Source organism: Falco biarmicus, chromosome 1 (genome assembly GCF_023638135.1).
Source record: "Falco biarmicus isolate bFalBia1 chromosome 1, bFalBia1.pri, whole genome shotgun sequence".
NCBI classification, from domain to species: domain Eukaryota; kingdom Metazoa; phylum Chordata; class Aves; order Falconiformes; family Falconidae; genus Falco; species Falco biarmicus.
The window spans coordinates 32,289,497-32,314,295 of NC_079288.1; the positions used below are offsets into that span (position 1 = coordinate 32,289,497).

Consider the following 24,799-nt stretch of genomic DNA (forward strand, 5'->3'; position numbering starts at 1 on the left):
CATTCAGTGATGACTGTATTTACACTGCAAATCAACAATAGAAAAAAAGTAAATACAGGATGCAACTTGAACAGAGTAAAGGCACTGAACTTTAACCCATGCAGCTCCTTCAGGACTATGCTGCACACAGAACGGATATGCAGAAAGTAATGAAATTTAGAAAAGAAACTGAGTATAGGAAAGCAGCCTCACACAGCAAGTGAGTACACAGCAATATAGTTTTGATTAGAAAAATCAGTGTTACCAACCAAAAGATTTCATGGGTCAGGTCACAGTAAAGTTAGTGTTTCTTAAAATAGAAATACATTGCAGGTTTTTGTCTTCCCTACATGCATAAAGGCTACTTGTTTGTTTTCAAACAGCAGAACTGCTCTTTTAAACAATTTCTTCCTCCAGTGACTGGAGCTGCAGCACTGGAACCTATCATCATGACCCACTGTATAAAACTGCAAGAAAGCACGCACTGTGTAGAATTAAAGCATTATCTGAAACATGACTATAAAAAACAAGACCAGCATCTTTGTGCTCCTTCGCTGCACTGTGCAGAAAAGAGTGCATCTTGCCACACATGTTCTCATCTCCATAGCCACAGGTGTCACTTGCTAGAAACATAGTATTGTTAGTCTAGCTGTTCAGTTGCTGTTGCAAAAGGACTGCAAAAGAACAAACTAGAACCAGCAGCAAGTGCTGTCCAGAAGAGTAGCACAGCATATTCTTTCAGAAGAAACAGCCATCCTGCTTGTTGACAAAAAATACCCCAAACCTCTACTAAAGTACCATTCAGGACTCTGCTGTAAACCAGCGCAGAAAAAAGTTCCCTTTAAACAAACCCGTAACATTCATGAAATAAAGGAGATGACCAGCTTACCCTCACATTCCAAGTAACAGACATTTTCCCATTTGTCAAATCAGATTCCAGACCAAGCAACTCCCCATTACTCAAACTTATCATGTTTTGGCTGAATTAGTTTATCTAGAAATGCATTAGTATTTGTGCTTACTTCCATTTATTAAAAATAGCATTTAAAATATCAATCGAAAACAAGTTAACATGGGATTAGAAAATACACAAACATTTGTAAATTATTCATGCTGCATGCAGACTAAGAACCAAACAGGCAGTATTATTCTCACCTTTACCTGCTCTATATGTCTTGGCTTGGTTCACTGGCATGGGCGTCATAGGAATAGGATACAAAGGCTGAAACAGAAGGAGTTGAAGCTATGACATTCATTTAAAAAGTGAGTGTGTGTTGGGGTGGGGGCCCCAACTCAGCTTTGATGTGTTTTACTCTGTTATGTTACATGATTTAGTGAACTCTGCCTAACCTATGATATTTTCTTGGATCGCTGTGATTAAGTCTGCGTGTACAAACAAGAAAGACAGTATGGTTCGCAACAATCAGTCAAGTAATGCTACTCACTGCTACTTCAAGCAGTGTACCAAATCAGACAGCTTTATAACATTAGTTAGATTTGAAATTCTAGTAATCCCTACAACGACCAGAAACTAGTGGGACACAGCTGGAAGCTAAGGATGAAGAAACAGCTGCTCGAAACTCAAGAGTGAGAGCACGCTTGGAGGACTGGGGAGGAAATCTGCACAGATTAACAATAAATGTGAGTAAGAGCTGCCGGAATTTACAAGTGTTTAAGACTATTAGAACATCTAGACTGAGGGACCACTGGGAAAAGTCAGTATTTACATAGCTAAAACTAAATCGCACCCATATTTACAGAAGTAATGTAAGCTGTACCGTTTAACTGTTTTTTAGATCTCATAAGTCTCCTCAACTTGCTGACAATCATAAAAAATGTTAACAAGTTTGCAGCATATGCTGCACTTTACCTGCACGCCTGGACTCACTGGAACTGGGTACATCATATTTGGTGCAAAACAGACAGGCTGAGTGTACACTGGGGTTGGCTGCTGATGACCCACCATGGAGGGGCTAGGTTGAGCTTGCGGACGAGGGGAAGTTGGTGTAGTAGAAGGTTTCGGCTACAAACAGAGTTCAGCAATGCATATACAAGGTTAGCTTGATTACCCTCCTAGTAAAAGGTCTGCTTATAAAGATCTACTCAAAGGCAATGTGAAATAGTACCAAATAACTTACTTGAGCAAAAGATCGAGGGTTGAACTCTTTTGCGTTGGGATTAAGTGTTGATTTTCTAACTTGCCTAAACATAAAAAACAAAAATGATGTTCAGCATTACGCTTTTACAAGTGTATCTGCAGAACTCCTTAACAGTTAAAAATTTAAAGATTTGAAACATCTCATTTCCATCTGTGAGTCAGAATTTTGAGAACTCAAACAAACACACAGCATGCAAAAAGCCAGTCTTGCTGACAGTACTATTACTATAATTATCCATGAAAAAAGTTTTCCTGCTGTTGATACTACAGCTCACATGACCCAGGAAAACATTTAAATAAGCATTTAGATAGGAATTAGGCATCAACAGGACCAGAGTTCAATATGCAGCTCTGCCACCGACTCACGAGATGACTTTCAGTACAGTCACTTCACCTGTTCCCTCTGTGTAACAGAGGGTACTTAGATCAGGCATGTAACCAGCAAGACATTACACATTCATAACAGCTTTTTCTACAAACTGCTAAATGCTAATAACAGATGTGCTTATTCTAAAAGGCATAATTACTCACTCAGAAGTATCTTTCTTCTCCTCTTTATCCTCTTTATCTTGTTTATTTCCAGGCCCAGATGTCTGTACACCTTGTGAAGTTACCTCAGGCCCTCGCTTTTGCTCAGAACTATTACTTATTGAAGGAGAAATACTTGGACTATTAGGTTTGCTACTGCCACCGTTAGAATTATTATTACTGCCAGTTTCTATGATAGATTCTTTAGGGGTTGATTCTGTCTTTTCTTTAACTACATCTCTTGATTTTTCACCTTCTCGGGTTTTGTTTAGCAGCTGATCCACTGCATCTGAAGAGGAACTCGACTGTAACTGAAGAAATACAAGGAATATATTCAGTAAATTGATGTACCGAACTAGGGAGAGACAATCTAATGCTATTACATACAGAGTATGATACAGTCCCACAGACCTCAATCATCTGGAAATGACTATTCAAAACATAGGTTTACATTTCTATTAGAAAACAAATCTATGAACATTGACAATATTTTAAGCCTACACTGTGAAGGAAGATCTTCAGTGACTCAGCTGACCTGTATGTTGACTAGGAAGTGACAGGGAAGCTGAAGACAACCCTCTGGACTCATCCCCCTGTGTGATTTAACAGTAACACTTGAAAAGCTAACCTGAGTTAATAAACCACTATAACCAGGAAACAAGTAATATGAATTAATCTTCAATTTTCCTCAGCAAAACCCTTCATTTAATTTGGAAATAGCTCTTCCGTATGGAGTGTAAATGTGATAATTATTTGTACCCAACGATAAAACAGCTTCAAGTTTTCAAGTTCTATTTTCAGCATACAGTCAATATGCACATTTACATGTATTAGGCAATTGTACTAGCAAGAGTCAGCATTGATTTTATACTATCTAGCATGGATTCCTATAGATATTTTCATAAATTAAGCACAAGTAGTAAGAACCTGTTTTGCTGTTAACCTGTGCAGTGTATTCAATTCATTAAAATAATCTGGATGCACACGAGAACTGTCATACCATCAAGTTAACATACAAAGAAACTTACCCTGAAGTCGTTCTTAAATTTCTTTAAATCATCAATCTGTTTTCTATGTTCTGAAACAATTGGAGATACACCTGCCAAATAAAAGACCAACGTTGTCCCAGTATTTCTAACACAATTTTTATATGCAACCCCTACACATCACTAAGTTTGCAAAAAGGTAATGCTGGCATATCTACATGATACAATTTCATTTGTAATTTAGTATAATTCCATGAAGTATGTGTATGAGCACACAAAAATACTCCGTGAAACCACGGCGTTACATAACTGACATCTCTATAGTCCTAACGCATCACACCAAGGCAGAAGCCCTGAGGTGCAGGGACTGCAGAACTCAGCTGAACACAAAAAAGCATGCAACAAACCCCTCAAAACCTAACATGCCAGCATTTCAAGACATAGCAAGTAAAGGTGAAACCCTGATGAAGGTTAGGTTTACTGTTGGACTCGATGATATTAAAGGTCTTTTCCAATCTATGATTCTGTGACTCGAAGTTCAACAACATGAAAAGATTCTTTCGAGAACCGAGTGAACAAACAATGCTGCAGAGAAAGCCAAATTTAGGGCATAATAGGAAGAAGCACAGTTAGAAAAAGCTATGCTGACCACGATGCTCAGAAGTATTGTGAGCATAGCTGTAAGGAGAAACACTTATTCAATCTAAAGGCAGCTAAAAAACAGCTTTGTGAGCAAGAAAAAGAAGGGGCAGGGGGGAGAAAAAATAATAAAAAAAAAAAACCAAGTGAAAAGAAATTACTTCATCCACATGAGCATCTTTATGCTTTGTGTTGACGAAATGAGTCAAGGACAACATTTAAAATTGTAGGCCTGCCACTTGACAACTACATGACCAAATTTCACCTGTAGAACACCCAAAGTCAGACTGCCTCCAAGTCTTCCTTTAAATGCTAAGTAGTCAATATAGCAGGTTTAGTGTGTGGAATTCCTATGTTACTCAAGTATATATGAAAGCTTTTGATACAAACCTTTGCTTTCAGGTTTAGGAAAACTAGGAGAAGTCTCACTTGGCTTTATATTCTCCTTGTTTCCAGTTGCAGAATTTTGCCTCTGGTCCTGAAGCCTAGTATCTTTAGCTAGAAAAGAAATTGCCGAAGTTATTCTCTTATACACAATTCAAACTGACCAAAGAGAGACGGCAAGATAGAAACAGGAGATTTAACCATGCTTAGCTTACAAAAGAAAAACCCTAAGTTACACATTTTCTGCTACCTAGTTAGGGCCTGGAGGGTTATCCTCCCCCCTTCCCCACCTTACAGTCTTTAAGCCAAATGAAAGTCCCAGTCAAACACATTCCTCTCATCATACACAGAGATTAACTAACTAGGCTGAAAAAACTATAAACTGAGGGCAAATTATTTTCAACAGTCCAAGCCCTTCATACAGAATGCTACAAAGACTTGAGAGTTCTTAAGACATTTGACTGTGCTCTTGCATGTGAGGCTTTTTTCCTTCCTTTCGCTATGCTCAAAATATTCTTTGAAACTAGTGGCCTATGTTTCTTTAAATTCGAAAACAGCCAGGAACCCAGTCTGAAAAAAATTAATAATCCTTAAGTCAAACACCTGTAAGAGCCCATACTCCTTAAAAGGCAGAAGAAATTAAGCATATAAACTTATCAAAAAGCCTCTCTTTAACCTTAGTTTAAAGCTAACATCATGAGAAAAGGGGAACTCGCTACACAGTAAAATTAAATGTATCAGAAGTTTTCCCATCATTTAGAAAGCAGCTTTGCTCTTTCCAGGCCCATTCGTTGTTAGGGATTAGGGAAAGGGAGCAATTGCAAGCTGGCAAGGGTAACTCACCTTCGCTGGAAGGGGTGACTGCTCTGTTGGATGCAGGGCTGGCAGGTGTAGGAGAGGCAGCTGGAACAGGCATGGCAACAGATTCAGTGGGAATAGTACCAGGCTGAGAAGGCAGAGCTGGTCCCATAGGAGTGCTGCTCTGCCTTGGAGACCTAGGCCTGTGTGTTTTAGGGGATAATCTCGGAACTAGAAACAAACAGGAGAAAATAGTTATAGGATAAGTTTCCTCATCTGTTCAGCAGTTTGCTTATTTTTAAAATGACTAAAAACATGCCTTAAAATACTTAGTGGAACATGATATAGTAATTGAAAGCCTGGTTACCTTTCAGGTACATCTCCTAGTTCTTTAAAACGCAGCATTTCAGACAAGTGGTGTGATTTTTCTGCAGATTGTCCCCTAATACATATCCCTGCCCTGTAGTCCCACCATGAAACTGCAATACGCTCCCCGGCACCCCAGTAGTACAACTACAACAGCTCACATTAACACAGTTTCAGGCAGAACAGAAAAGGTGGTCAGGTCTCCATTCAAACAGATGTAAAACATTTTTTAAAGGGCTGAAAAAAACACATCCATTTTACAGCGTCCTCTTTTGGAGGTTTGCCAGCTGGAAAAAAAACAACATAGCCTATTGAAAGAAGATTACTTGATGTATTTTTTGCCCTTCTGTTAAAGCAGCAAGGAAAGTTGTATATTCTTTAAACCGTAAGTTGTACCTCCTGCTTTCCTGCTCATCCCACTGTGGCTAGTTAGTTGCTTTACATCACATATTAACTTCAAGTGAGCGAGGAGAAAGAGAGATAAGTCATTTAACAGTCCTACTTGCATGTTAATAATATATAAAGTGGGGGGTGAGGCGGGAAGATAAATCAGAGATAATGCCAGAACAGAAGAGTTTAAATCTTTTCCACAAGGCAACACATCTATGGGGGGTCTAATTCATACCTTCTTTCTGGAAAATTCGCTCCCACTACACTCCTCTAGAATTCCAGCACTGCTAAAAAGTATCAGACTTCAAACTGTCACTCACTTGCCCTTCCAATTCAAGAAAGCGCCCAGCTGCTGACAGCTCCCTAGAACACAGCCTCAACTACAAAAGCTCGAGACTAGGGCTTGTGTAACAAGACAAAATCTTCCAATTTGAAGTCAAATATTAAAAAAAGATGTTAACTGATTCAAAAAAAGAAGAGACACTGACTACATCTGCTACTACCATACTCAAACACAAAATGACCACTTAAAACCTGCGTAAATTTTAAAGGAAAAATACATCCAACAACTTGAATATCATTTCACCTTCTCTTTTAACACCGACCCTTCCCTATTCAAACACCTCCTCCATTTGTAAAGCACAAACCAGTTACACTGACATTAACTAGATTCAGTGATGCAACGGAATGTATGTAACTTCTCTTGTCTCCTTCAATAACTTTCCTGAAAATTACTCAACAACTAATTCCCACGTTTTTCCTTCCTTTTGTTGCATACAGCATCTGACTTCACCTCTCTGCAGTTAGGACAATATTGCGCTTGAAGGACCAACCCACCAACTATTTCACTAAGCTATCTGGGAACATCCTTCTCTTACTTCACCTGAGCAAGCTAAGTTAGCAGACCAGTGTTTATGCAGAGCCTGAATTGTCTAGAAACGCAGTATTCTGCTTAGCATTCACACTCTAAAGTACCCCTGGCAAGCCATCTGCAATAAGCCAAGCTTTACCTACCCCCACTGACAACTGATGACCACGTCCCACCTGAAGGGCTGCCTCGTGCCACTGCAGTAGTAGATGCTTCCCCTGGTGCATTATGAGATACAAATTCTAAGCCACTTGAAATTGTACCCCTACCAGTAGAGACTCTGTGACCTCGAGGGTGCCGTTGTGCCTTAGGAGACATCCGTGGAGGCCCTGAGAAAAAGAAGACAACCCCACACAATAAGTACTTAACGTCCATCACTAAGAGTCCCCAAAAATACTATCTGTTTTTAAAACTGGATTTCATCTAATAACTCTCAATAAGGCAGTAATGGAGTCAAGCAATTTACACTCACATCGACTAGAACCAGGGATCCACGAGACTAAAAAGGCCAAGCCATTGGTCCAGCCAGACTACCAACACGCTCATCACCTTTCTATGACAGCTCACGTTCATTGCTATTTAGAAGCTTTATCAGAATTGAAACAAGTATGCAAGTCCTGGATTTGTAATATTTGAATCCAAGTATCCAATATTGCTTACTGCAAAACAAGCCAGAAAGGTTAGTGGCCCAGCTCCCTCTGGATAAGCACAGTTCCAGGCTATCAAACATTTTCCAGAAAAGAAAAAATTTCCATCGCTTTTGTCAGGTGGTCAGTGATACCAACCATTTATTTACAGAGTAGTCACCACTGGCTGACCAATGCTCTTGGGGAATTTCAGCAGAGCATTCTGCACCGAGGCTAAATTGCCTGCAGCAGGTCACAATTCATTTACAAGTCAGCAAAACTGCAACTAAACAAGTTATTGTTATCCCAAGGTTCAAGTCATGCATGTTTAATGCCAGAAGCTAGAGTCGTAAGTGAATACAGTAATTCTGAACAGCAATTCTGAACAGCTTACACAGCTGCCACAGAATAGTTATACTCAAGTCTAAGCAGCAATATAGTTTCTACATCCTAACAAACATTTTCTTTACAGTATCAAACTTAAATGTTGATACTTCAAAAGGAAAAAAATGTGTAACAGAAGACAATCTGGCTGATTACAGTTATTTTTTAATGTAGGGCAATCATAGAGAAAAGTTCAGATAATGGCTTTCTGGTTTCAAAGTTCTAAAATATCAAGTACCTCTTCTGGTTACATAAGTCTTTAAATGTCAGCCTCTGTTTTAACCATGAATCTAAAGTACACTTCAATCCAAATTACATACAGGCAAGTATTTTAAAGAATACACACACTTTCCAGCAATCCTCTTCTAGTAGTAGAAATTAAAGGTTGCAGTAAGCAGCAGTTCACTGCATGACTGACAAATCCATTGCAAGTGCTAAAAAATAACCGAATTTACATGTGGATTCTCAGTATCTTATCACCTATAACAAGCTCACATTGACAAACTGACAGCAGCACATCATACAGACATGCCTACTACCATCCACTTTCTGGTTATGGACCATCTTGAGCATTTATCAGGCAAGCTGCAGAAGTGTTACTGATTCAATTAGCAGGATGACTGTTCTCTCTCCTGTGGCTCCAGTGGAGCCAACTACAGCAGAGACTGCAAGTTTCCCGTGAGTTTAGTACAACCAGTTTTCATTTTTCCAGGCTTGCTAGACAGTGGGGTGTGCAGGCTAGTTTTTAAGTGCACTTAAATAAAGTAAACCTAGAATTTTAAAATGTGTTCCTTACTGTACCCTCAGAGGACAAACAAATTTAGCTCCGAGAATTCTGCATACAGTTATGGAATACTCATGGGTTAGCCTTTTCCTGCGGATTATTGACTGCTGGGGAGCTGACTTATTGTTCTGCCGCAATGTAAACAGATCTAAAGTTCTCTACAGATTTGCCTTTGAAGCAGCTTATCCTATCCCATTCCACAGTGCACTTCTCTGAATACAGCATTTTTATTATTATTATTGTTGTTGTTGTTGTTTTTTTATAAAAGGTAATTCAATAATTTAGTTAAATTTGAAATTGTTTTTTGTTGAACAACTGTATTAAAATTTTGGTATTTTATATGAATTTATATTCCTAAAAATGCTCTCTAAAGTTATCAGGTCCTGCGTGTTGCTGTGGGTTAAGACACTGAGCAGCGTTTACAAAGCTGAGTTTATTTCGTACCAACTTGGGAAATTTCACAGCTTTATTTTGTTTTTGTAAAGTTCTTCAAATAAAAAGGTTAATAGAAATAGTCTGATAAACTAAAGTTAAACACAAATTATAGGTTAAGTAATGAAGAGGAAAAACAATTTTGTAATTAAACTCACAAAGGAGTTAAACAAAGACAAACAAAAACATGAACAAATCGTGGTATTGTACCTTCTGAAGACATGCGTTTAGGCATAGTAGAGACAGGAGCTGGAGAACCATGAGCAGAGGGGTGAGACGGGGGCCTGGAGGGCCGCGAGGGGGGCCTGGAGGGCGGCCGTGTAGGGGTGGCTGCCCGAGGTGGAAGAGAGTTGGGACCTGACTGGTAGCGAGAAGGTGGGCGAGAGGAAGGAGATGGGCAAGGCGATGGCCAGGGAACACCTGACAGAACAAATGATATGAAGGAAAGTATAAAAACTAAAGAAAAATTATGGGGAAAAAGGTCAACAGAAAAAAAAAGTAAAATATGACAAAATGATTTTTCATGTTTAACCCTTTGGGGATAGATTAGTTTATTTCTGCAAACAATAAAATAAGTCTCTGCAAGGTTATCTCCTCCACTTCAGGTCAAATTTAACATCTGAATGTCACAAACTCCCCAAAGGGTTAATTAGGATCTACAAATACTACTAAGGAATAGACAGTAAAGTTTGATCTGTTAGCCTATCATATATATGTTCTACAGCACACATCACTCTTGACAAGGTCCTTAAATAGCTACCAGAGGTTCTCAAACAGCGGTTCACATATAGTATTGACTATACAAACTGCTAATTTCAAACCAAATGATGAGCAATATCACTTCTAGGAACTGTATCTTTACAAAAAACAGCGGTGTTCAGTGTCTGAATCCTAACATTTATGCCTTTATCAGTTATCTGAAGTATTAAGGTAGTATTTTAATCTAGGATATAGGGTTCATTGTTTCCAAAACAAAGAAATTGAATTCACAAGCCATTCTGAATGTTTTAGGTATATGATGTTCATTCAGCAGAGTAAAAGGATGTCAGAAACCACAAAGACTACAAACAAATCTCCAGGTTAGCACTGTTTGGGCAAGACTCAGTTGTATATCCTTTATACAGCTGACTGTGTTTAAAAAGGAAGTCTCACTTACCTTCAGATGTTTCTCAGACTTCCTCTCCAGATAGAGGCACTTGAGTATTTACACATTTTTTCATTTATTCGCAGCAATCTCATGTAACAGCATTTTTAACTTATAAAAATAATGCCTCAAGGATAGGCTACTGCTGAAATCCATCTCAAAAAATGGTGTTCACTTTATGAAACACCAGTTCCTGCTATACAGTGCCTAGTGATGTCTGTTTATAAACATTACCCATGTGTATAGCAGGAAATACTCAAATAGCTATTTGGAGAGAAGGCTGTTGATTCCTTTTCCCCTAATGCTTCTCTTACTTTCCCAACAATGATTTTTTTCCCCCTAAATCATCGTAAAGTCAGCAAATTGCTTTATTCTATTTTGTGGGAAACTGAATCGCACCAGAAAGGACAGAGTGATGCTTCCTCGGCTGCCACCTCCCTTTCACTAGGTGTCAGCATTGCTGCTCCTCCACGCGGAGCTTGGCAGTAGCAGTACATAAAGCCATTTCTAATCTTGAAAACCGCATACTGCACCATCATCTAAGACAAAGGTGTCTGAGAAGGAAAACAAGTGACATTTCTGCTCTGCAAAGCTACAGTGCAGTCAAATGCACATTCCATTACGAGTAGGTCAACCCAAAGCAAAATTGCAACCTCTGTGTTAAATGATGAACGCTAACCTAGCTTCTGAAACACATATCCTAAGACCACACCATATGCAGTTTCAACATAATTAGACAATTGACTGCAATTTCAAAAGGCACATGCATTTAGACTACAGATACTTGCCTCCGTTAACTACTCTCTGATCTGCTCCAGAGTTAGGACTGAATTCTGAAGTATGGGATCCAGACCTTGAAATTGGTGGGCCTGATCCAGACTGGCCCATCCTTGACGAATTTTGTCTTCCACTTCCCCAGGACAGGACATCTCTGTTCCTCTGTCCAGGTGGAATGTATTTATTTTCTCTGAAAGACAGCAAATTTCTGTCAGTGTTAAGATGGAACTGAAAGACAATGAAAAGTACTTGATCCAGCGCTCTGCTGATACTTTCTATCTTTCCTAAATCGAGCTAAAGGAAAATTCTAAATACTATCAGATGTTGACCTAAAATTCACCTCATGAATTGGCTTTTGATACTGACCACACAGTCCACTTTCTATGAGCCCACAGACACTGAATGATTTAGTGCTAATGCCTGAAATTCTCCATGACATACCGAAACCACCGGCCTTTCCTGTAATTTGGTATGAATTCACCACAGCGACATATCAGAATGGGGAAGTCTGTTTCACTACAGAGATAATACAGGGCCAGGCAGAGGTGTACAAGTAAGCCTGAGTGCCAAAACCAGCACTGTTTACACAAGGTTCCTAACCTAATCAGCCCTGCTGAAAAAGCACAGTTTCAATAAGTGAATTGCTACTGTACCAAAATATGTACATAATTTAAATAAAAATACTATTCATAGCATATGCAAGTACCTAGTGTTCACACCATGTCCTTCTCGTTCATTAGCATTTCTCTGAACAGCAGTATATTTTTCTTCTTCTGTTCTTTCATCATTTTCCAAGGCAACCCGAGCTTTGTATTGGGCACTTGATTCAATTTCCTCTGCTAATTGAGTTGCTCTGGCTTCCCGTTTTAAAAACTCTTCTGAATTATCTCTTTCTAATGGCACCCTAAAAGACAACGGAAAGGAAAAGAATCTCTGAAATGCATTCAAAAGCACAAAGAAGCTACAAAAATCACATAGCATTAATTCTAACCAAGTCAGGGTAAAAAAAGCTTACTTTTAAGCCAGTTGACTTGCTGTCTTTTTTAGTATAAGTATGTCAGTATTCCTGGACTGGTTTGATACTATTTGCAAGTTCAGTTTCATTTACCAGCCTAGAGAGCTGAGGTCTGGGTACAGAGCTTTTCCATACGACTTGCAAAATCCCCAGTCCCTAAAGCTATGCAAAGGCTCCAACTTTTAACAGGGTTAAGCACACGACTAATAAAAAGCCTTAGTCTGTTGTTTATCGTATGGGACCAAGTCTAAACTTCTTTAGCTATTTACACATTCCCAATGGACACAAGAGTCCCCAATTCTACTGAAATTAGAGTTACATGCTTAATCCTTTGATAATTCCAGCCACAGAATTTTAGCTCTTCCTGTTATGAATAACTGCAGAAAAGACAAATGCAATACGTTAGAGTACAGGACCAGAAGCCCATGACTCATATGCCATGTCCTAGGACCTCAAAACCATTAATTCCATGTATCTATATTAGGTAATAGCATACTGCAAAAAGCATACACAGCTTCCTTAGGAAAGCCACCAAGGAAGAATTCAATGCACGAGCAATGAAATACTGAAGAAGATAACCAGAAATGGACATCATACCCGGCACTTCCTTCCGTTCACCCATGGTTTGCATTTCACCTGTTCCAATTTCTGTTGAAGTACCAGGTTTTATCAAAGAACACTCTGGTTTCTCCCTGATTCTAATTTTAAGTTCCAAAAGTTGTTTTATCCAACCTTCCTTTAGAATAAACTACACAAAAATACAGAACACAGTTGAGGCTTGGACCATGCTATGCTGGGCATTGTATAACCTCACTACTGCAAATATTTTGAATAATGTAAAAAAGAACAAAGAAAGTAGGTGGAGAGAAAAACCAAGTATGAAATCATATATGCAAGGTTACTCAAGTATTGGTGGCATACTTGGAGTATGAACTAGGAAAACAAGTGGCTTTACCAAATTCCAAGCCAGCACTCAGCTACTACATCACAAGTTTTCCCCCATGCACACATTTTTACTGGCCTTATCAATGGTAACTACAAGAATATTAAATTAAAACCTTACCCTTCAGCGTAAAGCTTTGGCTCAAATAAGATATGCATGAACACAATGCATACAAACCTTAAGTCACGGGCCTCGCTCACCCTGTATTAAGCATACGCACAAGAAAGGAGAATACCCAATACATCCTCATCTATTTAAAGTGACTGGGAAAAAAAAATGAAGGTATGTATGCAGTAGCACTGATGGCAACCTAAACAAGCAAAAGAATGATTTTGCATTTCCTAACAGGGAAAAGGTCAGTAAAGATGAAACAAAGGGGATGGGCAATATGTCATTGTTCAGAACCCTGGTGATAAGAGAAGAATGTACATCAGCTGATCAACCTATTAAAACAGTACACTTGCTAAACCACAAACTTGCACCTTTATGAAGTTTGACAAACTATACCTGCTAATGCTTAGCTCTAGGAAGAGAAAACAAACAAGAAACCCTGTACAATCCTTCAGTTGTACATACAAGCATTTAGCTACACTGCTGCGCATCACACTTGGAGAATCAGGAAAAGTCTCCCAGTTTAGCAGACTGATAATGCAAAGTAAGTTGCTTGACTAGGAAACAATGGAATTCATTTCAAGCCACCTTCATGTTTTTAATCTGTTTCCATTAATATCCATAAAGCAGAAAGATGGAAGACTAAAGTTCAAAAGTACAAAAAGTACTTAGAGCAGTGAAGTATACGAAAGAACTTCCCCAGGATTCAAAGGTAAGCCGATTAAGACACTTTGATTATCACCCTGTTACAGGTCTATTTTAACAAAACAGTACAAATAAAATTGTTGAACCAGAGACCTGTAGACAAGTGCTCCAATTCTACACACAATTATCAAAATACTCACTGCAATTCCTTGACATTCAAAAAATCAGTTTACGCTTTGCAAGTTAAAAGAGTGGGGAAACATTAAAGATGTTTCACAATGGCTGAACATCTGCAATTGATTTGTTTTGCAGTTGCAGTTAACATTATAGCTGCAGACTATTGGGAACAGGTCCACACTGCCAAAGTAGCCAGAGCAGGCTTTATACCACTTCTACATTCAAGTTGTTATTATATTGCAACTAAAACTTTAGTTTAGATCTGGACAAGTTTGCTGAACAAGTCATCCACAATATACACCCTCCCCCCTTAATTACCAGCAACATTTCAACATTGCAAAATCTACCAGATCAGCTGCCTCAATAAAATCAGGACTCAGTCGAACCGTTCTGCTAGGTTAAATTCAAACTATAGGTATAGCAGCTATGTAAAGACAGTTTCACAGTTTGATATTTTCCACTCTATTCATGAATGTTTTCATAAGAAATAAGCATTATTGCATGCCTAAATTCAGAAAATGTTGCAATGGGAATGAACTGCGCCCATTTAAGGGAATATATGATGATCACTACATCTAACCATTCACAGAACACTAGCAAGGTTTAAGCACTATTCATTCATTGCTTTTTCAGTTATTCAATTCCACAACTTAGAAAGTATGTAAAATTACCTTCAGAATATAAAGTTTGTCAAACCAGGGAGAACATTAAATACAAATCTAATAACAAAATATTTTGGAACTTACGTATAAGAAGATAAACTGCTGTCATAAGTTGATACTACACCATAATTTTCTTCATTGTAACGAAACATGTCATTGGGATCCCATCCATTAGACTAGAAGAAAATGATGCTTGTTTTTCAAAATGACATTGGAAATACATTCCCTTTAAATTAAGGGCTGATGGCAGAAGTTAAACCTTTTGCCCTTTTTCCTGGGCCTATGAATTCACTGTCCAGATAACAAAGTTACTAAAGCCACAATTTATTTCAGGGAACTTTGTTCATCAGATGCACAGATTTTTACCTTCAAAAGCAGTGGGTTTTGTTTGTTGTATTTGTGTTGGTTTTATGAGGTTTATTTTTAACTCTGTACTAGAAGATTACTGGCTAGCAAGAAATACATACATACATGAATGCTTTTTCCAAAAAGTGCAAATTGCCACTTCTGAACGTTAGAAGAGTCCCTTGCTGTGGCAAGTGCTGAAACTTTTCAAATGCACTACTAATGCAATTATCTGAGATACACACACCACAGGCAGAAGACCCCCTGTTGATCTGCACAACTTCCCCACTTTAGTAAAACTGCTATTACTGCATTCAAGCACAATGATAAATGTTTTGAATATTTTATAAAACACTGACAGTATTAAGTATTCTAATAAATCTCAGCTGTACAATATGTACACTAAAATTGACAGGATAACTGTTCTACCCAGACAAAGTTAATATGCTCCACAGTAACATGACTAGATTCTCCTCTAATCAGTAATATTATCTTCTTTAACATATTGCAGTCTGAATACCTTACTAAAAAGAATACATGGTTGAGTAAAAGCTGACTGCTATGATATATAAAGAAACATCATTCGAGACCATACTCTTCATCTAACAATTCATAATCCACTGAGATTGTATCTGTGCTTATTAAGTTGTGGGTCAGACTTCCATCAACTTCCTTCATCTTAGCTCAGAGACAGTTAGCTAAGCACAATTTCGCCATAACTTCCAAATGCAATGCTTGTCAGACAGGAATGCTCTGATTAAACATAAATCACTTCAGTGTATTGCTGAATTTGGAGTCCTTAATAAAAGCTCCTCTTTCAGCCAGTCCATGAGTCAAACATGTCCCCTACCACAGCAGCTGCCATTTGTCAGTATTTGCCAAAAGTGGCATTTGAAATCCTGCTATTCTTATTCAAATTGTAAAAAAGTACTGTGGTAGCTGCTAGCAAATACTGAACATACACCCATACAATGCAGGCCAGCAATTTTAGACAGAAGTTCATTACTAGATTGAAATTAAGGAATTGTTTCAAGGCATGTCCAGAGAAATAGGTTATTTTCTACAGACTATTGGAGACAACAAAAGCATTACTTACAACATCTGTCTCTAATGCCTCAAGCTCCTCAGTGGCGGTGGTCTCTCCTCCATCCCATGGTTCAAGATCCTTTTCCTTGTGTTCACCATTCACTTTAGCACTGATGGCTGAATCAGTAAAAGCATCTACAATGGAGTGGGGAGGGATGGGGGTGAAATCAAGTTGGTTAAGTACAGGAAGACATACACACTAGTTATCTGCGGAACAACCAAATACAGCTGAATTGCAGGCACATTAAATATCATTCACCTCCTCTTGTAGTTGCTGTGTTCAGTAGGACTACATTAGAAAGGTGCCTCCTTCATACTTAGAATAACTAAGAAAGTTCAGACTAACTTCTAACATGTTGAAGAACCGCAGTGATTACTTTCAGTTATTTCAAAATATTTTACACAAGCTACATGTATGTTGGGGAGGGGGGGACGGGGACTATCCCCATTCCCCTAGAAAACCCTAGACTTGTATAATACACTTTTCCAAACAGCCCACAAAACTGCACACTAACATATTTTGCAAATATCAAAGAAGCATGAATGCAACCCAATCCCATTCCTCGAAGTATCTCAATTTCTTCTATTTCCACAACTTCTCAACACACCAACATGCACGTACACACTTTTACTCCCTTTGCAGCGTAACTCAATTACCCATTAGCTTGGTGCATCCGTTCACTGTGACATGAACAGAGAAGTCTTCTTTCCTACAAGAGCTTTTTCAAGCAGCAGCTTAGAACATCACACAGCAAGATTCAGAAACTCTCTACCTCTTGTTCTCAACAAGATATGAAAATAAATAAGCAGCAAGTCTGCTATTGTTTATAAAAATTATAAAAACTTACATAAAAAAAATAAAGATCATGAGCTTTTATTTTCACTTGTTCATGTTTCATTCAAGCCAGACTTAAGAAGGAATAATACTAGAATATTAAATTGCTGTGAAAAAAAAGGTACAAAGCCATTCATCAAGGAAGCCAAGCTTTTATATTTGTAAGCAACCAGATCTCAGAGCTGCCATACTTAAACAGAAGGAAATTTAAAAAATAAAATAAGCTTTTAAAAAGTTTATAAATAAATAAATAAGCCTAAAATAAATAAGCCTTCAATCTAGAATCTCCTACTATCATTCTGCTGATAAAATAAGGAGCAAACATTTCAGACCTTTAGAAAAGATGAGCTCAAACCACCAGGCAGTGTCAGATATGGAATAACGTGGCTTAAATTAAATTTTGGCAAGATGTACAATCTTACTAAGAAAAACAAACTTTCAAGCCATCATGAAGAGTTCACAACATATGAAGTTGGCCACTGATGTTACAGTTTTTAAACAATCACTGAAGATTTTTTTAAAGAGACTGCTGACAGCTTATTCCTGTTTTACCCAATTTCACGGGGAAGTTCTGCACATATATTGGTATGATCTGTCATAAAATTTAACTGTGCTTAGGCTGTCTAACAACATTCAGCACTATCTCATGAAATGCTCGCTCAACTCATATGCAAAGACCAAAGGAACTATGGGTAAGCAATTAAGCATTGTTAATAAGCTTATATGAAACAAAATGTTATAGAAGATGTATGAAAATAAAGAGTTTATTAGCTAAACATTCATTTCAAATACAAAAGAATCAGTAAAATAAGAAAAGAAAGCCAAATGAAAGAAAGACACCTAACGAGGCACACCACTGTTAGGGCTTGTGAAATTGCAAAAACCTGCATCAATCACCTTGCGAGATGTCACAGGCTGCCAACCAAAGCTGTGACAGCACCCACGCAGCTGGAGGTTAACACTTTTCAAGTGACATCGTATTTTAGCTCGTCACTAAATGCAATGCCTTTAGCAGGCAGGTTTTGGGATTACTTGTAAACCGTTCTGAAATGGAGTCATTGTTATCGTTGTACTACCTGCGTGCTGATGCAAAATTTCAGTTGCATTTTCAACTGTTCAGAATAGGTAAAAATCAAGGGTGAGAAGAGAAGTCACCAACTAACTGCAAGATACTCTAAATGATTCTGTGAAGTTATGCATGCATGTTTTATAGTGCCATAAATGTGCGAGCAAAGATAGTAAGTTTCCGTTATATATTATGGTAACAAAAGCATTATGAAAGGCAAGATGCAGAGACATAGAGTGACTGCCAAAAAAGTTACCTGTTTCTGAAGGAACTACAACAGATATGGAGAGAGAAAAAATTGGAAGACATCAGATATAAATACAGGTGGATTTTTTCACATTATATGGTTGAATTCAGGCTAAGCTAAACTCTTTCAGTCCCTCTCACAGACATATTCAAACTGATTATACATCTCCCAACTTGCAAAGATCATTTCCACAGTAAAACCTCAGCAATGTTCCCACCTAGTAACAGCCCCATGTACCTCCCCGTTTTGCTTCCCAAAAAACCCCCTCCAAATAGCCTTACAGATTTCTAAGGTATACCAACTTGAAAGAAAACGTCTCTCAGTTTCCCTTCACACAAACAGCTTTTAAAATATAGTATAACAGAAGATATGTTTAAACATCATCTAAAACTACAGTAGTAACAGTGCTACCTCAATTCACAGTTAAGTAGTAACTACAGAGCACATTTAAAGGGAGGCAAAAGTCAGGCTCTAATATTTGGAAACTCTGCATTTACCTGATCAATACCCTGTAGCTACACTGCCACCACCCAGACAGACCAGTGCTGCTTCTGTGCCAACCATTAATTCACTGTCTCATGTTTGGTCTGCTCAGATTGGACATTTTACACTAATGCAAGTTGGAAGCTGCTTATGTCACTTCAGAAACTGCGAAACTTGCTTGTGCATTAGTTCACTGGGAGTAGAGGGAACTCTTCTCCAATGAGACTCGATAAATATGAGTTAGAAGGACTGATGGCAGCACCTGATGAAGGTAAACTTCGGTATTTCAGAAGGATGTTTCCTTAATTTCTATTAAATTACTTCAGACAAACTCCATACACAACTGTGCCATTCTGGATACTGTAAATAAAATACTAGCTTAACAAGTCTTATCTACTCAACCCACTAATTTTCTTATTTAAAAAGCCACATAAACATTTAGCAGAGTGCTGTTAAAAATTATAATGATACAGATGAACTGGGGGAAAAAAAACCTCAAGTCAAAACAAAAACTCCACTAACAAATGCTACAGATCTGAGTAAAATGTGCACAGTCAACTAAGTTTCCCAGCAGAATCCAGTATTACATGGCGCACACAAAGCTTCACTGCTCTTCATTTCTCTCTCACTTTAGAATGAAAGTCACAAGTGAGACTGCAACATCAGTTTAACCTCTACAACTCAAAAGAAAATCCACAGTTAGGAGAAATTCAGGCTACAAAGGCAGACCTCTAGTCAGACAATATGGTCTCATGAGCATTGAGGCAAAGTTTAAATGTAGCAGAACAGTACCTCAAGGCACAGATCACTATTTTCCCGGAACAAACAGCTAGAGAGGCACACGGGACACCAAGATTAAAAATGCAGCAAGTCAAACAAGACTTTACCAAAATTAATGAGCAACAAAATTGAGACCATATGTAAAAAATTCTACAATTACTTGTTTCCAAAACAAAAATACTGCTCTTAAGATTATTAGTAAAGTAGAACCTAAAACATGAACTGCTGCTCCAAGCGCCTCTTGGCAGAGTAGTAACAGACAAGACACTGACTGCACAAGCTCACCCACCCCCTTTATCTGGTGCCTCATATCTCTTAGCTGTTGAATGCACAATTCACATGACACCTTGGCATGGCCAAATTTTTAATCAATTCCTTTTCTACATGGTAAAACTCAAGTTAAAGATCAAATGAAAACTGGTCAAACAAAGAGACTGAGCTGTAACACTCAATTAGCCCCCACTGCCTCTGTATCTGCTTAATGTGACATCTCCTAACCAAGAAGTTTGATGTCAAAGACCTCGTGTCTTGTTTTAAAGCCTGCTAACTGGGGAAAAAAAAAATCCCAAGGACAATCCTATGCAACAGAAATTCACATTAAGTAAAGGCAAACTAAATTTACACATTCTAAGAAAAACTCAGCTTGGGCACATTCTGCCAGTATGTGCTATTAAATGACTTAAAGAAAAAATTGCCAGAATAGAGCAATTAAGAGTCCGGGTTTAATTAATTTCAGTGTTTAACATGCTTGTTTTCACAAACATATTTTGAGCTACTAATGGTGAAGAGCACAAATACGCAATTCAGTGCAACTCTGCAGTTCAAATGCTATTAAACCAATCGGCATTATGTGCCAAACGCGTTCATGCTGCACGCTGCAAGCTTTGATCAAGTTCAGCATGACCCATAGTAAACTGAGGTTTCACCTTAAAGGTTTCAACAGTAAACTCTCATTTGTTTTGTAACTACTTACTACTGATTTGAAACATTAAAACCAGTTACCACCAGTTTTGCAGAGCCAACATTTCCTTCCTTTGTTCATAATATGCCTACCGCTATTCCTCTTCCAACACTTTCTCTGGAAGGATGCCACTTTCAGTGCTAATTCAAGGAAAAACTTAAATAGCCAATTCTCTTCTGCCTTTTTTCATTGGATTTGTAACATTTTTCTCAGAGCGCAGTAATGGTGCCAAAAAACCAATAAAAACATTGTAGAAGCCTTTTACTTTAACAGTCGTTATGATGTTGAATTGTCTTGTCTTTCAAGAGAAGCCAAGAAGGCACTCTGAAGCCTTACTCAAATTTGAATCACATGCAAACCAGCACTGTCGACAGATCAGCGTTTAGGACTACAGGAAACACTGCTAGAAGCTTGCTCTGCAGAACACAGGAGAAATACAATTTTCAATCACGCAGCCCAAGTTAATCTAGCAGCTACCAGATCTAGGCACTTCACCTTTGCCTCAGAAGGTGAAGCAGAAAGACAGGCTAACATACAGCCCAGGATTCCAACTTGCATGTTAGAGCAGATTCTGAGCAGTCGGTTTCCACTGCCACATGCAGAAAACGGTGCCTGTCCCTCTTTAAATGCAGACAGAATAGTTTGAAAGGGGAATGATGGATACAATACAATTTCACCTGAGTTTTCCAATGCATGTTTCATTCATCAGCCTGCCTGTACTGCAAAAGCCCTAATTCCACAGCAAGAGATCCTCAGGTGACTCCTTTTCCATTCCTTCTGAAGCCTTACAGGAATCTACATGAGCACGAAGGTCTACGCAGATTGACAGAGTGGCAAATAAGGGCCCAAGAAGTAGGGAGAGATTGATTTTTTTAAACATAAACTGTTACAACGTCCCTATCTACACAGATCTACTATTTCTTCTCCCAACCCTTCCAATTTCTACAATCTGGGCAGGCACCACACCCCGTCTCCACCGTTGCGTCTAATGGTGCAACGTCATGCTTGGCACAAGCAAATCTAAGACTGCTGCTTCCAGACAGGGTGGTTTCACCCACCCCAAGCCTCTGCTGTCGTTACCTCCCCTGCACTCACACTACTGATGTAGCTACAGGATGAATTATCAGCTCACGGCTCCAAAGCTGCACAAGTATGATAGCAATGAAAGGTGCCTGGCAGACTATTTCAGAAGGTTCTTTCAGACACAACTGTATTCTCCACTTTTCTGAAAGGAGAATCCATCCCATTCCCTTTCTCCCCACCTGTTGCTCTTTTCCAGTACTCTTCCAGTCTCTTCTGTCCAGCTTGGTCATACAGGCAGACAATGCAGCTAAGATCTCTGCTATTCAAGTCTGACGGTAAGTCAGAAGATCAAGACTCACAGTCAGGAGCACCGTTTGCTACGCTCCTCCAGCTCAGCAGCAAAGCAAATGCCAGAAAAAAAATCCATAGAATTCCAGATACTTATACTGAACCAGGAAACCAGGATGCACTAAAATTTCCAAAACAGTATCTTTTGCAAAAATGAAGTTTACTTCAAGGCCTCCTCAAAAGTCTAGTAGTCTCCTAAGGAGTAGGAGAAACTACTCACACAGACCCCAAAAATCCCTACTCTAGGTTAGCCTCTCCTATGGCAACTGCTTGTGAAGCATCCTTTTGTTTGACTACATTTTTTAAGAAGTGAGAGCAAGCTGCTTTCCAATCAAATATGTTCAAATTGTCTAGTAACTTGTCTGTGAAAGCCAAAAATCATTAAGGGCTAGGCAATTTAAAAGTATCTGTTCCTGGATAAGTGCAACACTGTCAAACTTCTCTGGGTACCAGCCAGTAATCATTTCCAATACAAAGGCGGCAAGGAGCCATCTTCTCACCTAGGGGTTCAGACTCAGTGAATACACAGGCTTATTGACTTGGTACCATGAAGACCTGGGTTTATTTGTAAGAACTAAAGGTCAGCAGTTCCTGCATGCATGTTCATACACTTCCATTCTTTTGAATCCTTGCTTATTTAATATCCCATGAAGCAGAAAGCCCATCATTGCTCTAATTTGCAGGTGTGCTCAGAGACTAACTTACGCTTTCCAGCGTCATTCCAAGATAATACGTTTTTGAGACAAAATGGAAAGCAGATTAATCTACCTGCTATGAGTTACTAAGTTTTGCAGCCTTCCCGTTAATCTTGCTCCATCTATACAGCCTGCTTTCAGGTCTCCTCTCCAGCTACTTAAGAGGCTTAGAATGAAAGACATTCCACCTAATAAAGTAAACTGAGCAACTGTTCAACCTGAAGCAGTCATTTTCTTCCAGAAAACTTCCACTGAGTAATTATTCTAGAAGTAGTAGTATATTCTTCATTCTGTCTGCTCAAAATCTATAAAGATTGGGTAATGGGAGAGCCCAGTTTGCATTTACATTAAAGTGATGTTCATAGCAGACCCATTACGAAACAGCTCTCGTGTGATTTAAATTCAAAGTCCCATCCTGAACCTGGAACTTATCTGCATTTCAATGCTACATTTGCTCTGACATTATGCATCTTCTTCTGGGAAAAGCAAATGCCTTGAAACAACAAGCCTCTCATTCTTCAGCTTTACATCAGGCAAGAACACATGCACGTACAAACACAAGGTGAAAAAAGAAAGATCTCATTAAATGTCCACCAGTCTCTACACATCTCTAAGTCACTGCTACATGGGAATAAAGCACATGCATTACAATAACCACTTAGCTCCCAGTGATAGTTGTTGATTAACCTGAAAATGTACAGATCCGCAATTTCACTCCGTGGCACAGAAAGCTATGTATTAGCTTTTATTCCTTAGCCCAGCAGATCAGGAACATAAACACAAAAACCCTTGAGATATGCTGCCCAAAAAAAACCTGCAAAGGAACTAGAGCTGTCTGACTTATGAGCCTCTTAGGTTCTAGAAAAATAATTAAGGTCTTGGAGGTCAGACACTAAAAGAAATGTGAAGGCTGCCAGGCTGCCTGTAAAATCATTCAAATCTGACAGTTTCAAGCCATGTCTTCCAGATTTTAAGACCACTATCCTGCCACCTCACTAGGTTCTTCTGCATTTTTGAGAGCCTGACCTACAGATCTACAAGCAGTAAAGCAGAAATTTAAAAAGACAAATAGTGGATTTTCTAAGAATTTTTAGCTTCATTTGCAGTAGTATTTTTAGAACATTTATATGAACGCCTGTTGAGAGACAAATGTTACTTAGCTAAATATAGACTTTATATATACGTATCAACTAGAACAATAACCTTTTTATAAAGAATTTGTGTATTCATGGATTTTCATATAGCATTTACCAGACTAATTTAGAAAGATATTTACAAAAACAAAACCAACCTCCCTCAAGATCTGTAATATGTTTTGTAACACCACTAAGGATTTGCTTTCCAGACACCAAAACCAGCCACTCAAAGCAGAGCACCCTCACAAAGGTTCTACAACCCATTTTCAAAATTTTGATAACTTTCTGATTTCAGGAGGTGCTGAGCATCCACTCTTTCCATTGACTTTAATGGTATATTTGGATGTTCTGCACTCATTAAGAGTCTAAATGTGAACTTTAGTTTTTGGATCCTAAAGCATCTACTTTGAAAAATCTTGACTTATGATCTTAAGATACAGACAACTTTAAAAACCAGTGTACCTCTTCTCGCATAATTGGTATCCATATCCTTAAAATGCACCATAACAAAATCTGAAGACTTGAACAAGATACTCTCCAGTATGTCTTCACGTTTTGGCCCCAAACTGGATTCTGCAGTTTTCCGATGAGCAGCATCAAGCACTAAATCACACTATTAGAGACATAAACAGAACACACTAACTTAATACATAATAAGCTACTCTGTAACTTCGCATACTTGCAAAAAACCAGGCTTTTACAACAGGTTGCAAAAATGAGTCTTCTTGTGTAAACCCAGACATGAATAGTCAAAATCATTCATAATAAACATCCAAATTTTAATCAAACATTGATTATTCAGTATTAGGATCTTTTAAAGTAGGGAAGAGTCAAAATTAAAAAAATTACCTTAGGACTGTAGGTTTTAAAAACTCCTTCATATATACCACCATTTTTCACCTGTACTTCACATTTGGATCCCTAGAATGCAAGAAAAATGAAAATACAGCTTTCTACCAGCCTGAGAAATTACAAATCTTATTTTTTATGAGAAAATC

General features: G+C 38.4%; 1 protein-coding gene across 15 annotated transcripts in view; it reads right to left on the minus strand.

Annotated features, from left to right (window-relative positions):
* ATXN2 (ataxin 2) overlaps positions 1 to 24,799 on the minus strand; it is a 52,510-nt gene that overhangs the window by 18,197 nt on the left and 9,514 nt on the right. For 6 of the 15 annotated variants that reach the window (XM_056355903.1, XM_056355895.1, XM_056355926.1 and 3 more), the window contains exons 4-18: positions 24,651 to 24,722; positions 24,264 to 24,414; positions 16,238 to 16,362; positions 14,881 to 14,972; positions 11,950 to 12,147; positions 11,255 to 11,433; positions 9,533 to 9,742; positions 7,243 to 7,425; positions 5,518 to 5,703; positions 4,681 to 4,788; positions 3,694 to 3,764; positions 2,669 to 2,976; positions 2,118 to 2,181; positions 1,850 to 2,002; positions 1,135 to 1,201 (exon numbers count right to left, since the gene is read on the minus strand). In XM_056355903.1, the coding sequence (XP_056211878.1) occupies positions 1,135 to 1,201; positions 1,850 to 2,002; positions 2,118 to 2,181; positions 2,669 to 2,976; positions 3,694 to 3,764; positions 4,681 to 4,788; positions 5,518 to 5,703; positions 7,243 to 7,425; positions 9,533 to 9,742; positions 11,255 to 11,433; positions 11,950 to 12,147; positions 14,881 to 14,972; positions 16,238 to 16,362; positions 24,264 to 24,414; positions 24,651 to 24,722 (2,167 nt within the window). Of the gene's footprint in view, positions 1 to 1,134; positions 1,202 to 1,849; positions 2,003 to 2,117; positions 2,182 to 2,668; positions 2,977 to 3,693; positions 3,765 to 4,680; positions 4,789 to 5,517; positions 5,704 to 7,242; positions 7,426 to 9,532; positions 9,743 to 11,254; positions 11,434 to 11,949; positions 12,148 to 14,880; positions 14,973 to 16,237; positions 16,363 to 24,263; positions 24,415 to 24,650; positions 24,723 to 24,799 lie in introns of those variants that run through there. The other 9 variants (XM_056355912.1, XM_056355875.1, XM_056355865.1 and 6 more) reach the window with 7 other exon arrangements.